The 17,913-nt window shown below is 31.3% G+C and overlaps 2 protein-coding genes across 2 annotated transcripts; both read left to right on the forward strand.

The window, feature by feature from the left end:
- The first annotated feature begins 572 nt into the window (after positions 1 to 572).
- On the forward strand, positions 573 to 10,706 carry LOC6037860 (pickpocket protein 28). Its single transcript, XM_038250264.1, has 4 exons — positions 573 to 946; positions 1,028 to 1,154; positions 9,404 to 10,275; positions 10,331 to 10,706. Exons 1-4 carry the CDS (start codon positions 573 to 575, stop codon positions 10,704 to 10,706), a joined length of 1,749 nt encoding a protein of 582 aa, XP_038106192.1.
- A 3,404-nt stretch (positions 10,707 to 14,110) lies between these two features.
- LOC6037862 (pickpocket protein 28) lies at positions 14,111 to 15,925 on the forward strand. Its single transcript, XM_001847682.2, has 3 exons — positions 14,111 to 14,445; positions 14,523 to 15,488; positions 15,544 to 15,925. Exons 1-3 carry the CDS (start codon positions 14,135 to 14,137, stop codon positions 15,923 to 15,925), a joined length of 1,659 nt encoding a protein of 552 aa, XP_001847734.2. The 5' UTR covers positions 14,111 to 14,134.
- The last annotated feature ends 1,988 nt before the right edge of the window (positions 15,926 to 17,913 follow it).

Consider the following 17,913-nt stretch of genomic DNA (forward strand, 5'->3'; position numbering starts at 1 on the left):
ATTGATGACTATTTCTCACCCCCCCTTATCTACCATCTGACAATATTCGCTGGGTTGGTGAACCAACCCGGATCCAAATACTTGACTTATCAACAATCACAATCGCGACTTTTGAATGAAATCTCATCACACCCTATTTTTTTGCACACAAGTGGTGCTGGTATTAATCGTAAATTAAATTGTTTCCTATTGCAATCCCCACGCTTATTTCAAAGTACTTGCGATAGCACGCTTTGGCACGTACTTTAATATCGCGATATGACTAATGTTCCGAATGAAGTTAACATCGATGCTCGTGTCAGTACAAACCGCGTTGATAAGCACTATCGGGTTGGTTACTCTAAGCAAATGCATTTGCAAATTGCTTTTTTTTACAATTTATGACCTATGTTGCAGATGCAACCTGCGTGAAGTTCAAGGTTGGTTAGCCATAACTTGGTCATCAAGCTTCATCAATTAGAGGTTGATTAGGTTAAAAGTAGTCTGCATAATGCATAGGGCTTAAACGTATTGGACAGCAGTCGTTGACGAGCTATCTTCCGGGAGTCATTCTTAGCAGAACCACCTTAAGAATGGAGTCCAAGCTTACATATCTGTTCCGTACGCTGAAGCTGCTAACTTTGGAGTTTGGAGCGATGACTTCGATCCACGGCGTTGGCTACATCACCTCCAGCCAGCGGACACTTTTCGAGAAGCTTCTTTGGGTGTTGGTGTTTGGGCTGTCACTCACCGGATGTAGTTGGCTTATTCGGGATGCGTATCGCCGGTGGGACCAGAATCCGGTGATTATAAGTTTTGACGAGAAGACCAAGCCCATTTGGAGCTTTCCGTACCCGGCGGTGACGATCTGCCCGGAGACCAAGTTCCAGATGGCGATCATGAACTACACGGAGGAGTTTTTAAAGTTTGAACGCGATCCTAGCGGGTATAAACCCGATTTGGAGTGGTGAGTTGTTTTAAATCACTCATTTTGAATAGAAGTAGTTTTTATCACCTAATTGAGAATTATCTTTGATATTTCTTCAAGCCGTGAATCCTTCTTCTCCGCCCTGCATATCTGCAACCAGAATCAACTTATCAAAATAGCCAATTTGTTGAGACATTATAATGGCTCGGTAGAGACAAACTGCCAGCAAACTTCACGGAAAAAAAAGGTTTCCGAAAATCATGCAAATCGTACCATGAAATCGTGAATATCGCGATTTTTGCTTTACGAATTTTTGAACTATGCATAATGGGCACGAATTATCCAGGAATCGTGAATAAATATGCATGACTTTCCATGACCGATTTCACTCGTAAACGTGAATAATATTCATGATTTCATGAAATGGATGCATGAAGTCGTGAAAAATATTCACGATTTTATGAATAAAAATTCATGATTACGATCAAAAAAATATACCTCGTGAATTAAAATTCATGATTTCATGCATAAAATTCATGAAATCATGAATTTTATGCATGACTTCGTGCACAAAATTCATGAAATCTCGAATTATTTTTACGATTTGTAAATGAAGGCGTAAAATATTCGCGATTTCATGCTCACAATTCATGAAAAAATGTAAATAAATCATGAAATCGTGAATTTTATTCATGAATTCGTGCACAAAATTCATGAGTTCTGGAATATTTTTATGATTTATTTTTGAAGGCGTAAAAATTCGTGAAATCATGTATAAACTTCATGAAATCATGCATAAATTTCATGAATTCGTGATTTTTTTTTATGAAATCATGAATTTAATTCACGTTTACGAGTGTATTCGGGCATGTCTAATCATGCATATTAATTCACGGCTCCTGGCTTATTCGTGCCCAATATGCATAGTTCAAAAATTCGTAAAGTAAAACTCGTAATATTCACGATTTCATGGTACGATTTTCACAATTTCCGGATTACTTTTTCTGTACATTTACCATATCGTGCCACTGGGGGCACATACCGGAATTGACAAGGAATCCTGTTTTGTGAAAAAAAAAAACGGAGCACATTTTATGTGATTCCAATGTACTATGGCCCCACCTGGCCACTTTGGAACCGGTCACCGGTTACCGGTGGTCACTGGGGACATTTTGGAATGTGCAAGGAACCCTGTCATGTGACATATCAAAATTCATGAAATTCAAATCTTTGGCCATTTTATGTGATGCCAATGAAATCTGGCCCCACCTGGCCACTTTGGAACCGGTCACCGGTTACCGGTGGTCACTGGGGACATTTCGGAATGTGCAAGGAACCCTGCCTTGTGACATATCAAAATTCATGAAATTCAAATCTTTGGCCATTTTACGTGATGCCAATGTAATTTGGCCCCACCTGGCCACTTTGGAACCGGTCACTGGTTACCGGTGGTCACTGGGGACATTTCGGAATGTGCAAGGAACCCTGTCATGTGACATATCAAAATTCATGAAATTCAAATCTTTGGCCATTTTATGTGATGCCAATGAAATCTGGCCCCACCTGGCCACTTTGGAACCGGTCACCGGTTACCGGTGGTCACTGGGGACATTTCGGAATGTGCAAGGAACCCTGTTATGTGACATATCAAAATTCATGAAATTTAAAACTGTATCCATTGTATGTGATGCCAATGTACTCTGGCTCCATCTGGCCACCTTGGAACCGATTACTGGTCACTGCGGAAGAATTCTGAATTTACAAAGGTCCCAGTTATGTGATGTTCAAAAATGCTTGAAATAAATTAAAAATACAATCATAAATTTAGTAAAACCAACATTCAAAAACTTTACATGAGCATTTCGGAAACGTTAATTGGGTACCGATCGTTACTATACAAAAATACAACGAAAACTTAAATTAAATACAAAAAGACCTAAGGGATTTCTTGTAAAGTCCAGACTCGATTGTATGATGAACTAATAATAGAATAATCGATAATTCGTATAATAAAGCCATAATTTTTTTGTCTCATTAATAACTCCAATTACAATAAAGTGATTAATTACAATAAAAGGATTTATTTTTGTTAATTTGACGCAAATAGAGTCATAGAGAGTTGAATTGAAAATTAAAAAAAACACCGAAATTCTTAAAATACTCAACAAAATAAAAATCTTTAAAAACTTCAAAAACTCAAACTATTAAAAAAACGCAAAATAAATTAAATACTTCACAAACTCAAAATAATTGAAATACGCAAAATACATAAAATAAATAAAATGCTCATAAAACTTAAAAAACTTGAAATACCTAAAATAATTTTTTTGTATACTTTATTATAGAATTTTAAACTCTTTACTTAAAGTAATTAAAATTCTTAGAATACTTAAAATACTTTAAATACTTCAAATACTTTAAATACTTTAAATACTTTAAATTATTTGAATACTTTAAAAACTTTAAATACTTTAAATACTTTAAATACTTTAAATACTTTAAATACTTTAAATACTTTAAATACTTTAAATACTTTAAATACTTTAAATACTTTAAATACTTTAAATACTTTAAATACTTTAAATACTTTAAATACTTTAAATACTTTAAATACTTTAAATACTTTAAATACTTTAAATACTTTAAATACTTTAAATACTTTAAATACTTTAAATACTTTAAATACTTTAAATACTTTAAATACTTTAAATACTTTAAATACTTTAAATACTTTAAATACTTTAAATACTTTAAATACTTTAAATACTTTAAATACTTTAAATACTTTAAATACTTTAAATACTTTAAATACTTTAAATACTTTAAATACTTTAAATACTTTAAATACTTTAAATACTTTAAATACTTTAAATACTTTAAATACTTTAAATACTTTAAATACTTTAAATACTTTAAATACTTTAAATACTTTAAATACTTTAAATACTTTAAATACTTTAAATACTTTAAATACTTTAAATACTTTAAATACTTTAAATACTTTAAATACTTTAAATACTTTAAATACTTTAAATACTTTAAATACTTTAAATACTTTAAATACTTTAAATTATTTGAATACTTTAAATACTTTAAATACTTTAAATACTTTAAATACTTTAAATACTTTAAATACTTTAAATACTTTAAATACTTTAAATACTTTAAATACTTTAAATACTTTAAATACTTTAAATACTTTAAATACTTTAAATACTTTAAATACTTTAAATACTTTAAATACTTTAAATACTTTAAATACTTTAAATACTTTAAATACTTTAAATACTTTAAATACTTTAAATACTTTAAATACTTTAAATACTTTAAATACTTTAAATACTTTAAATACTTTAAATACTTTAAATACTTTAAATACTTTAAATACTTTAAATACTTTAAATACTTTAAATACTTTAAATACTTTAAATACTTTAAATACTTTAAATACTTTAAATACTTTAAATACTTTAAATACTTTAAATACTTTAAATACTTTAAATACTTTAAATACTTTAAATACTTTAAATACTTTAAATACTTTAAATACTTTAAATACTTTAAATACTTTAAATACTTTAAATACTTTAAATACTTTAAATACTTTAAATACTTTAAATACTTTACTTTAAATACTTTAAATACTTTAAATACTTTAAATACTTTAAATACTTTAAATACTTTAAATACTTTAAATACTTTAAATACTTTAAATACTTTAAATACTTTAAATACTTTAAATACTTTAAATACTTTAAATACTTTAAATACTTTAAATACTTTAAATACTTTAAATACTTTAAATACTTTAAATACTTTAAATACTTTAAATACTTTAAATACTTTAAATACTTTAAATACTTTAAATACTTTAAATACTTTAAATACTTTAAATACTTTAAATACTTTAAATACTTTAAATACTTTAAATACTTTAAATACTTTAAATACTTTAAATACTTTAAATACTTTAAATACTTTAAATACTTTAAATACTTTAAATACTTTAAATACTTTAAATACTTTAAATACTTTAAATACTTTAAATACTTTAAATACTTTAAATACTTTAAATACTTTAAATACTTTAAATACTTTAAATACTTTAAATACTTTAAATACTTTAAATACTTTAAATACTTTAAATACTTTAAATACTTTAAATACTTTAAATACTTTAAATACTTTAAATACTTTAAATACTTTAAATACTTTAAATACTTTAAATACTTTAAATACTTTAAATACTTTAAATACTTTAAATACTTTAAATACTTTAAATACTTTAAATACTTTAAATACTTTAAATACTTTAAATACTTTAAATACTTTAAATACTTTAAATACTTTAAATACTTTAAATACTTTAAATACTTTAAATACTTTAAATACTTTAAATACTTTAAATACTTTAAATACTTTAAATACTTTAAATACTTTAAATACTTTAAATACTTTAAATACTTTAAATACTTTAAATACTTTAAATACTTTAAATACTTTAAATACTTTAAATACTTTAAATACTTTAAATACTTTAAATACTTTAAATACTTTAAATACTTTAAATACTTTAAATACTTTAAATACTTTAAATACTTTAAATACTTTAAATACTTTAAATACTTTAAATACTTTAAATACTTTAAATACTTTAAATACTTTAAATACTTTAAATACTTTAAATACTTTAAATACTTTAAATACTTTAAATACTTTAAATACTTTAAATACTTTAAATACTTTAAATACTTTAAATATTTAAATACTTTAAATACTTTAAATACTTTAAATACTTTAAATACTTTAAATACTTTAAATACTTTAAATACTTTAAATTCTTTAAATATTTTTAATACATTAAATACTTTAAATACTTTAAATACTTTAAATACTTTAAATAATTTAAATACTTTAAATACTTTAAATACTTTAAATACTTTAAATACTTTAAATACTTTAAATACTTTAAATACTTCAAATACTTTAAATACTTTAAATACTTTAAATACTTTAAATACTTTAAATACTTTAAATACTTTAAATACTTTAAATACTTTAAATACTTTAAATACTTTAAATACTTTAAATACTTTAAATACTTTAAATACTTTAAATACTTTAAATACTTTAAATACTTTAAATACTTTAAATACTTTAAATACTTTAAATACTTTAAATACTTTAAATACTTTAAATACTTTAAATACTTTAAATACTTTAAATACTTTAAATACTTTAAATACTTTAAATACTTTAAATACTTTAAATACTTTAAATACTTTAAATACTTTAAATACTTTAAATACTTTAAATACTTTAAATACTTTAAATACTTTAAATACTTTAAATACTTTAAATACTTTAAATACTTTAAATACTTTAAATACTTTAAATACTTTAAATACTTTAAATACTTTAAATACTTTAAATACTTTAAATACTTTAAATACTTTAAATACTTTAAATACTTTAAATACTTTAAATACTTTAAATACTTTAAATACTTTAAATACTTTAAATACTTTAAATACTTTAAATACTTTAAATACTTTAAATACTTTAAATACTTTAAATACTTTAAATACTTTAAATATTTTTAATACATTAAATACTTTAAATACTTTAAATACTTTAAATATTTTTAATACATTAAATACTTTAAATACTTTAAATACTTTAAATACTTTAAATACTTTAAATACTTTAAATACTTTAAATACTTTAAATACTTTAAATAATTTAAATACTTTAAATACTTTAAATACTTTAAATACTTTAAATACTTTAAATGCTTTAAATACTTTAAATACTTTAAATACTTTAAATACTTTAAATACTTTAAATACTTTAAATACTTTAAATACTTTAAATACTTTAAATACTTTAAATACTTTAAATACTTAAAATACTTTAAATACTTAAAATACTTTAAATACTTTAAATACTTTAAATACTTTAAATACTTTAAATACTTTAAATACTTTAAATACTTTAAATACTTTAAATACTTTAAATACTTTAAATACTTTAAATACTTTAAATACTTTAAATACTTTAAATACTTTAAATACTTTAAATACTTTAAATACTTTAAATACTTTAAATACTTTAAATACTTTTAATTCTTTAAATATTTTTAATACACTAAATACTTTAAATACTTTAAATACTTTAAATACTTTAAATACTTTAAATACTTTAAATACTTTAAATACTTTAAATACTTTAAATAATTTAAATACTTTAAATACTTTAAATACTTTAAATACTTTAAATACTTTAAATACTTTAAATACTTCAAATACTTTAAATACTTTAAATACTTTAAATACTTTAAATACTTTAAATACTTTAAATACTTTAAATACTTTAAATACTTTAAATACTTTAAATACTTTAAATACTTTAGATACTTTTAATACTTAAAATACTAAAAATACGTTAAATACTTTAAATACTTTAAATACTTTAAATACTTTAAATACTTTAAATACTTTAAATACTTTAAATACTTTAAATACTTTAAATACTTTAAATACTTTAAATACTTTAAATACTTTAAATACTTTAAATACTTTAAATACTTAAAATAATTAAAATACTTAAAATACTTAAAATACTTGAAATACTTAAAATACTTTAAACACTTAAAATACTTAAAAAAACTTAAAATACTTAAAATACTTAAAATACTTGAAATACTTAAAATACTTAAAATACTTAAAATTATTAAAATTCTTTAAATACTTTAAATATGTTAAAAACTTAAATATACTTAAAATATTTCAAGTTCTTGAAATATGAAAATACCTATAAAAAATTAATTGCTTAAAATTATTTAAAAGCTTATCAAACTTTAAACACTTCAATTATTTCAAATACTTGAAATTCTTGAAAACTTTAAAAACATTTAATATTAAAATACCTGAACAAATGAATATACTTAAAAAATAAATATTTCAAATACTTAAAATATTTTTAATACTTACAATATTAAAATACCTGGAAAAAATTAAATGCTTAAAATTATTTCAACACTCAACAAACTCTAAACACTTGAAATATTTAAAATACTTGAAATACTTAGATACTTTTAAAAGTCACAATATTAACATACCTGTTAAAATAAAAATTCCTAAATTCATTAGCATACTTAACATACCTAAAAATAATAATATTTCAAAAAACTTAAAAGTACCTAAGAAAATTGAAATGCTGAAAATTATTAAAATACGTTATTAACTTCAAATACTTTAAATATGTTAAATACTTTAAAATAATATGCTTACAATATTAAAATCATTAAAATTATTAACATACTTTACCTATGTCCCCATTTCTAGCTCAAAACAAAGCACCGAAATGTCACTCAGCGCATCCACGAGAACCGATAAAAAAAACGGGATTTTTTCGTTTCCAAAACCAAAACAAACCTCACTGTCTGTCACACGCGTAGAATGCTCCGGCAATTGACAGAAAACCGAGATCCCTACGAGTCCACGACCAAGAAACTGTCACACACGGAAATAAAACACGGGAACTGTCTTATGGACCATGTTCCCCTTGATTCGACAATCGAAACAAACCGGGAACTGTTCTGTCTCTTACCTTGTTACTCCTCCTGCCGCTCGGCCCTCCTTCTGCCGCCTGGTCCTCCTCCCGCGCTCGTTCCTCCTCCTGCCACTCGGTCCTACTCTTGCTGCTCGGTCCTCCTCCTGCCATTCGGCCCTCCTCTTGCCACTCGGTCCTTCTCTTGCCGCTCGGTCCTCCTCCTGCCGCCCGGTCCTCTTCCTGCTAGCCCTTGGCTCCGTTGCCATTTCCAACGGAACGGCCGCAGATCTTTTCCCGGTTCCGGTGGACAGCACCTCCAAATCCCGGGTCCGCAAATCACGGTCACTTTTACCGGCAAACACAACAGGACGCGACAAGTCACAACGCGATTGACTTCGTGGCAAATAAACACGCGGTTGAACTGGCAAGCGAAAAACAAACTTGACAGTTCGAAAGAAACTGTTCTTGATTGATCAAGATCACTCGTCATAAACATGGATACAAATTCATAAACCCATGAATGTTATGCACGAATTCATGCATTTTATTCATGAAAACATGTAAACTTTCATGAAATCATGAAAAACATGATTCATAAATTCGCGAATAAAATTATACGACGTAAAATTTACGCATGCATAAATAATCGTAAAATCATGAATATTTTTCATGAATTCATGAAGTTTAGTCATGACTTCATGAAAATCAGTCATGAAATCATGAATAGTGATATGCATGATTTCATGAAGGAAAATTCATGAATATTCGTAAAAATATTTTTGCCATGAATTAAATTCATAAATTCGTGCATTTTTATGCACGATTTCATGAATAAAATTCATGAAATCATGAAAGGTATCACGAAATCATGCACAAAATTATTCACGAATTCATGAATCGAAATTCACAATTTCTCGCACACTTTTTTTTCCGTGTTTGCAGAACATTTCGCTGCCCAAGGAATCCATCTTTGAATCGGTCACGCTTCAGAACGTCCAAGTAAACTATTCGGAATATTTCAAAGAAATGCTCACCGAGGATGGAATCTGCTACACCTTCAACTTTGCCGGTGATTTGTTCCGGGAGGGTGTTTTTCCGGAAGTTGCCACACCAAATGATGCTCTTTCGAAGGACATGATTTGGAGTCCCGAAAAAGGATACCGTGAAATTACTCCTCCGGATGGTGGACCGCTTAGAGCTCCTGGAACTGGTTTGAACAATGGCCTATCAGTTGATCTTCAATTGGAAGTTTCTAACTTTGATTACCTGTGCAAGGGTCCAATCCAAGGATTCAAGGTTCAGGTCAACACTCCAACCGAATATCCAGTAATGTCGAAGCGGTTTATAAGAGTACCGCTGGACGAGGAAGTGGTAGCCCTCATCAAACCACAGTTCGTCGGAACCAGCTGGAAGTTACACGACTACGAACCTGCCCGGAGAAACTGCTACTTTGAGCATGAACGACCCCTGCGGTACTTCCGGATTTACTCCCAGGACAACTGCGAACTGGAGTGCCTCTCCAACTATACCCTGTCGCTGTGCGGTTGCGTCAAGTTCAGCATGCCTCGGATAGGAGCGAAGACTCGGGTTTGCAACGCCAGCAGTCTGCCGTGTGCGGTCAACGCCGAGAAGACCATTTCGACCGCGTTGAATGCTAGTGAAGGACGGACGGCATTTTCCGACACGGTATTCCAGACACGGTGCAACTGTCTGCCCGGATGTACCGTGTTAAAGTACGACGCCATCCTGACCCAGGGACGGCTGCTGTGGAGACCCTATCAACTGGCCGCTGGAGGAAGCAATTCGTCTAAGAAGTAACTTGTTTGTTATAGAACCCTAAACGAGTTTACAGCAATACTTTCTTTGTAGCATTCACAAGGTGCGCTTCTCGCTGTACTTCAAGGACTCGCAGTACATCTCGATCACGCGGAACGAAATGTACGGTTTGACGGATTTTGTGGCCAATTGCGGGGGACTCCTGGGACTGTTCATGGGCGTAAGTCTGCTCAGTCTGGTAGAATTAATCTACTTTTGTACGCTGCGTCCGTACGTGCTGTGCCACTATCGAGACGAAAAGGGACAGATCAAGGGGTTTCAGAGAAATCGGAAGAGGGTCACTCGGCAGAAGGTGATCATGGTGGAAACGCTCGACGCGGGTATCCGAAGAAGACGCATAGTGGCGGTGAGACATCAGATTGGGTTTCGTAGGCGGTTGAGGAAGATGAAGAAACAGAGTAAGGTTTGAGCATTTGAATCATTACAAATGGGTCTTTTCATGCCAAGTGTATAGAGGAGAAAAGCAACTCCCGACAAAATTTTGAGGCTAGGTGTTTTGACAGGTATGATTTTCATAAAGTATTCGCCTCCTTTTCTCTCCCATAGAAAACATGGGGACAATGTAGCTGTCAAACTAGGACAAAATCGTGACGTCAGAAATGAACTCAAATCACTCAAAGTTCATTTTGTGAGTGACTTTAACATTTTGGCCTAGTTTGACAGCTACCTTGTCCCCAGTTTTTTTGTGCGAGAGAAAAGGAGGCAAATACTTTATGAAAATCATACCTGTCAAAATTCCTAGCCTCAAAATTTTGTCGCGATTTGCTTTTCTCCTCTATTGCAGTGTTAGTGAATTGATCAGTTTTTCGCTAATCTAGGAGACCTGGAAAATTTTAGCGCATGACAGCTGTAGAGTAAAACGTAAGCAGAACCTGGTGTGTGTATGTTTGTATTCGTGAACAAAAATCAACATCAATCGTTACCATAGCAACGTAAAAAAACATTTCGTCGTGATCGTGATTTTTTCGCACCCTCACTCGTTTCGAGAAAAACGCGTTTTCATGTTTGAAAAAACAAAACTTGGAGCACGCAATGTAAACAATAACAAATAAGTTTCGCATTGATGCGAAATTTGGTTGATTGTGGTTGCCGCAGTCCCGAGGTACAATTTAAACTGTGTAAAGTAGTCGGGCATGGACGTGTGACAAAACACTCTCGACTAAAATGCCCTTAGATTAGTTGCCGGGTGTGTCAAGATAACAAGATCAGGTCGGAACTAATTTCGTATGAAATGTGTCAACATTGCACGGAGTTTGTTGAATATCGCAGGATCAAATTATACTTTGCTGATCTGTGAAGGATAAAAGATGAGGCAAGAGCTGCCCCAAAATGGAGTTCTTAACTTAATTTGGCCCAAATTTGTCGTGGGACAAGATAGCATGATTACGACGATATTCAAAATTGCCTTGATCTTTTGGGTTTGATCACATAACGTCGTTCTAGAGCAGTGGTTCTCAACCTTTATTTATCCATTCCCCCCTTGGCAGAATTTCAAGAACTTCATTCCCCCTTTAATATCCAACTAATCTGTATCATTGCACAAATGTAATAATTTTTGTAAATATTTGCAAAAAAACATATTATTTTTCTTCAATTCTAACAATTTACAAAAATTTTAAGCATTTTTCAAACGATTTTTCATTACCAATCCTCACGAAAAATATTTTTTTAATAATCTTTTTATAAATGTTCCTGTATGTAGCAACTGTAAACACTCACAGTTTTATTTTTTTTTCAATCACAGACTGATATTTAAAAAAACAAAAAATAAAAACAATGTCAAATAACTATTTCAAAAAAATAATCTCCCAGAAATTAATGTAAATTATGTTCTCAAAAAAAGGAATCGACGCAAAACCTCACAAATTTTTTTTTCAAGAGCTGCCCAATTTTAAAAATATTCATCAAATTACCTAAACTTACCAAAACCGAAAAAAACGGACAAATATTTAAAAAAATGGTCATATCGAAACAATAAAAAACTCGAGAAAGTTATTATATTTTATTTTTATTTTCAAAAACTGCTTAATTTGAAAATTAGCTCGAATACATTAGAAAAATTAAAAGTGCAGTTCATTTTTGAAAACTATTACAAAAATATTTAACTTCTACTCATGTTTCAAATAATGTGAAAATTCACAGAAATTGATTTAAGAATTCAAGTTTTTTAAAAACTGCTCATGTTTTAGAGAATGCAAATTTAACCAAAATAATAAAATTTTGTCTTTCACAAATACTGCTAAAAACTAAAAAAAAAATATTTTAAATAAAATTTATTTTATGCAACTAAGCAGCAGAATTTCACAACATTTTCTATTTTTTTAGATAAACATTCTTGAGAGTTCAGTGAGTTCAGTCAGCTATATTTAAATAAGAAAAGGAAATAAAATTGTTGTTGTATCTTTCACATATTTTCAAATATATTGTGAGCTTTAAAGTTTGAAAAAAGTACAAATTTATATTTTTACAAAAAATTATTGGATTTCTGTTTGCATCGTCATTCCCCCAAGAAATGGCCAAATTCCCCCAGGGGGAATTTCCTCACCGGTTGAGAAACACTGTTTTTTAGAGTGTTGTGATGCTTTTACATGCCATGGATGTGTCATAATTTAATCAAATGTGTTTCAGTTGCTCATACAAAGCTTAGTTAAGTGAAAAATGTGTGTTCTTGAATGTATATATAAATTATAATAAAAGCTGTGGAGTTGATTTAGCGTGTTTCATTATTGTGAATTTAATGAAAAAAAAAAAATGAAATAAATACTTTCAGTCAAACAAATAAATATTTTACGTAAAATAAAAATCAAGTACACATATCGACAATTTCAGTAAAGAAAATCATCAAAATTAATTGATTAATATTATGCCGATTGACAAATTAGTCTTTAAATTAAGATGTGAAGGATCGGAATTTCAATTATGCTACATAGAAGGCATTGTTTCGATTCACAGTAAAATAAACCAATATCTGGTTTGCAATGAAACATAACTGATAATCAGAAGAGATACACCAGTCAGGGTTCTCTCGATTTTCGCTTATGCTGCGTAAACCTGACTTAAGAATCACAAGACTCCATCTATTTTTTTCTTTTATAATTTCGGGATATTTGTAAGAATTTTTGAAAAGGTCCTAAAAGTTATGGGTTTCTCTTTGTTTATTTGATCTTTTTAAATAAAATTCAGATGTGCGCCAAACCCATTAAGCTGAGAAAATGATAATTTGATTGACAAGGTTGTTTTTGAAAATTGCCATCACCATCATGACTTTTGCGTAAATGTTCATCAAAACTATGTCAAAGTATGTCTCATTTGTCATAAGCAGTGATATTAATCGTAAATTAAATTGTCTCCTCGTGCAATTCCTTCGCTTATATCAAAGTACTTGCGATAACACGGTTTAGCACGTACTTCAATATCGCGATATGGCTAATGTTTCTGTGGAAAAAATAAATAAAATTCAATGCTCGTGTAGGAACCATCACTACAGTGTTCCGATAAGCACTATCTGGTTGGTTACTTTCAACAAGTGCAACTGAAAAGTGCGATTTTTTATTTATGGCCAATGTTGCAGGTGCAGACTAAAGAGCCCCATGAAGTTCAAGGTTTCAAGGTTGACTAACGATAACTATGTCATAAAAGTTCTATCGATTAGGTGTTGATTAGGCTCAAACTAATCTACATAATGCACCTGACTTTAGCTTATTGAATAGCAGTCTTAATCGACTAGTCGTTGACGAACCAACTTTCGAAGCTTCCTTAAGTTAGTTCCGCACAATGAAGTCCAAGTTTACAGACCTTTTCCGTACCCTGAAGCTGCTAACTTTGGAGTTTGGAGCGATGACTTCGATTCACGGCGTTGGCTACATCACCTCCAGCCAGCGGACACTGTTCGAGAAGCTTCTTTGGGTGTTGGTGTTTGGGCTATCGCTCACCGGATGTAGTTGGCTTATCCGGGATGCGTATCGCCGGTGGGACCAGAATCCGGTGATTATAAGTTTTGACGAGAAGACCAAGCCCATTTGGAGCTTCCCGTACCCGGCAGTGACGATCTGTCCGGAGACCAAGTTCCAGATGGCGATCATGAACTACACGGAGGAGTTTTTAAAGTTTGAACGTGATCCTGACGGGTATGTGCCGGACGAAAAACGGTGAGTTTGATGGAGGTTGCTGAATCTTGCTTTTTTCAAAGATTGAATAGTTAGTATATCTCCACTCTTTTCCCAAGCCGCGAATCCTTCTTCTCCGCTCTGCACATCTGCAACCAGCATCAGCTCAGCAAGACGGTATCTCAGTTACGACGGTACAATCACACCGTGGAACGGAACTGTCTTGAAACCTTACGGTGGATGTCCCTGTCGATAAGTTCAATGTTCGAAACGTTTACCATTCAAAACAGTCAGGTCTACTACTGGGAGTATTTCAAAGAAATCCTCACCGAAGACGGCATCTGTTACACGTTCAACTTTGCCTGGGATCTGTTCCGACCCGGAGTACATCCGGAAGTGCAAGTCAGTGATCGGATGATGTGGAGTCCGGAGAAGGGATATCTAGAAGATACCTTTTCAATAGTGGAACCGTTACGTGCTCCAGGAACCGGAATGAGCAATGGATTGACGGTAGACCTAGTGTTGAACGTCAGAAACTTCGACTACTTGTGCAAAGGTCCGATACAGGGCTTCAAGGTTCAGATCCACACTCCAACCGAGTACCCGCTGATGTCCAAGAGGTTCATCCGAGTCCCGCTGGACCAAGAAGTGACAGCTCTGGTCAAACCACAGTTTGTCGGAACAAACTGGAAGCTAAAAGACTACGAACCTTCTCGAAGAAACTGCTACTTTGAGCACGAACGACCCCTTCGATACTTCCGGATCTACTCGCAAGACAACTGCGAGCTGGAGTGCCTCTCCAACTATACCCTGGCCAGGTGTGGATGTGTCCGGTTCAGCATGCCACGGATCGTATCGGAGACCAAAATCTGTAATGCCAGCAGCCTCCCTTGTGTGGTCGATGCCGAGAGGACACTTTCAACGGCACTGAACAGCACCGTTAAAAGGACAGCGTTTACTTTTCAGACCAGGTGCAGCTGTCTGCCGGGATGCACTGTGTTGAGGTACGACGTCATGCTGACGCAGGGTCCGCTGCTGTGGAGACCACATCGGCGAGCTGCTGGGAGAAATGGTTCTTACAGAGAGTAGGTATTAGTCAAATTAAAATAAAATCTTAAATTAATTAAAAACTTCTCGTAGCGTTCACAAGGTGCGCTTCTCACTATACTTCAAGGACTCTCAGTACATCTCGATCACGCGGAACGAAATGTACGGTTTGACGGATTTTGTGGCCAACTGTGGGGGACTCCTGGGGCTGTTCATGGGCGTAAGTTTGCTCAGTCTGGTAGAATTGCTTTACTTTTGCACGCTGCGTCCGTACGTGCTGTGTCACTATCGGGACGAGATGGGACAGATCGAGACGTCTCGGAGAAACCGGAAGCGGATGGCCCTGAATCGGCGCAAGGTGATCATGGTGGAAACGCTGGATGCGGCCATCAGAAGGAGACGCATGGTGGAGATGGGACGTTTGATTGGGTTTCGACGGCGGTTGAGGAAGATCAAGGTGCATGATTTTGAGTAGGATTTGAGCGTGCTAAATATGGACTTTTTCAGTGTTTTAAGTGTTAAATGTCTGAATAACTCACATGAGGCTAACAAAACAAAAAAAATCATCAATTTGCAATTGAAAAGGAATGTTCATGTTTAAAAAAATTTCTTTTCTTTAAAGGTTTATTTGAATCTTTAGTTGTCTAGGAAAAAATCATTTTGTAATAGACGGACAAAAATGTATTATAAAACTTTGACCTTATAGCGAAAGTTAATACACATTTAGAATTTATTGATTGATAGTACATGTCAAAGTCAATGCTCTCAAAAAGATTAAATAATTTGTGTGAGTGAATGTGCGTGTGTTTTTTTTTAAAATAAAGTTCTTGAGTAATAAAGTGGCACATTTTTCAAAAAATCATAACTTCACGTAATTTCAACCAATTTTAGCTGTCTTGGGCGCAAACGAAAAGGTATTATTATATGGACTTTTTAGGAAAGTTAGTTTAAATTATTTAGTTAGCTATTAGTTTAAAGTTTCACCTTATATTTGAAAAGGTCCTATGTAAACTTTAAATGCTGTTTTGAGGGTCTCGGGACAAAAGAGCTTATGTTTGAAAATAATTTTTATCGGATTCCTCGGAAAATTTAACACAAAATGTTAAAAAATGGTTAAGCAACATTTTACATAACATAACCAAAAAAGCACGGAGCGTCGAAAATCCCAGTTTATATTTTCAAAAAATTCAAAAAAATATATTCAAAATGAATAATTATCAGGCTTTCTCAGGGATTACCAAATTTAAACTTTCTTCTTCTTGACTCTTCAGCCCAACGAATAACATAATTTTAATAACATCGTTTTTTTTAGTTTTTGCCGTTTCGGCTTGTACTTTCATGTTTGTTTTTTTTTCCCAAAAAAGCGAAAAAAAATTAAATATTTATATTACAAGCTATATTTTCCAGATTTGAATCATTTTTGTAAGTTCATTTTACACTGGTCCATTTTTTCACATTGAAACATATTTTTTAGGGATTTAGGTAAAGAATGTCAACATTTAAAATTGGACCAATTTCTGGGACTTTTACAAAACATCAGTGTTACAAATAAGCGATAAAAGAAGCTATCATTTGATGATCCAAGCACCAAAACATCAGAGAGTATAGCGAACGTCACTATAGCTTGTGTCTCGTGATTCCCAGCGATGGCATTCTCTCTCTATCACTCCTCTCTTTTTCCTCGACTGTGCACTCTCACCGCTGAGTCTCTTAATCTCTCCTATAACTGTAATAAAAGAACGCGAGAGGAAGGAGCACGCACCACACATGACTGCGCTTGCGAAATTGGTTTTGTGACGGCTTTTGAGGTTAAACGTTGTTGCGGTGGGATGAACGTGAAAGCGGGAATGAAAGAGAAAAGGAGAGTGTCAAACGCGAGTAGTTATGTTAACACAAAAACGTGTTCCGCTATGTTCGGCGCTGAGAGTATCAATACGGAAAGAAAAGCAGTTGTATTTTGGGCATGAGTATACAGCATTGAAAATTGTAGTTATTGAATGCTGATAATTTGATATTTTAACAACACTGCTTGCCAGATTTGAATGAAAAAGGTTTTTTGAAAGTCATTTTATACCGGTCCATTTGTTTTCAATCAAAAACATAAACTTTGGAAAATGTTTCCATCGGATTTAGCCAGAAATATCAACATTCAAATTTAGATCAATTTCTGTAACTTTCACAAAACATAAAAATGTTTGGGCGTCATCCATAAAGTATGTCACGCTCTAGGGGGGGAGGGGGGGTCTGAAGAAGTGTGACATTGCATGTTATAAGTATAGGAAAAGCGTGACCAAGGGGGGGAGGGGGGGATAAATTTTGGCTGATTTTAGCGTGACGTACTTTATGGATGTAGCCATTGTATACAAAACTATTGAAAAGTGATCAATACTGCAGAAGGTTATTTCCCATATCTTAAAAAATGTTAAGATGCCTTTAAACTAAAGACGATGCAATTTATTAAAA

The sequence above is a fragment of the Culex quinquefasciatus genome, chromosome 2 (assembly GCF_015732765.1).
Source record: "Culex quinquefasciatus strain JHB chromosome 2, VPISU_Cqui_1.0_pri_paternal, whole genome shotgun sequence".
NCBI lineage: Eukaryota > Metazoa > Arthropoda > Insecta > Diptera > Culicidae > Culex > Culex quinquefasciatus.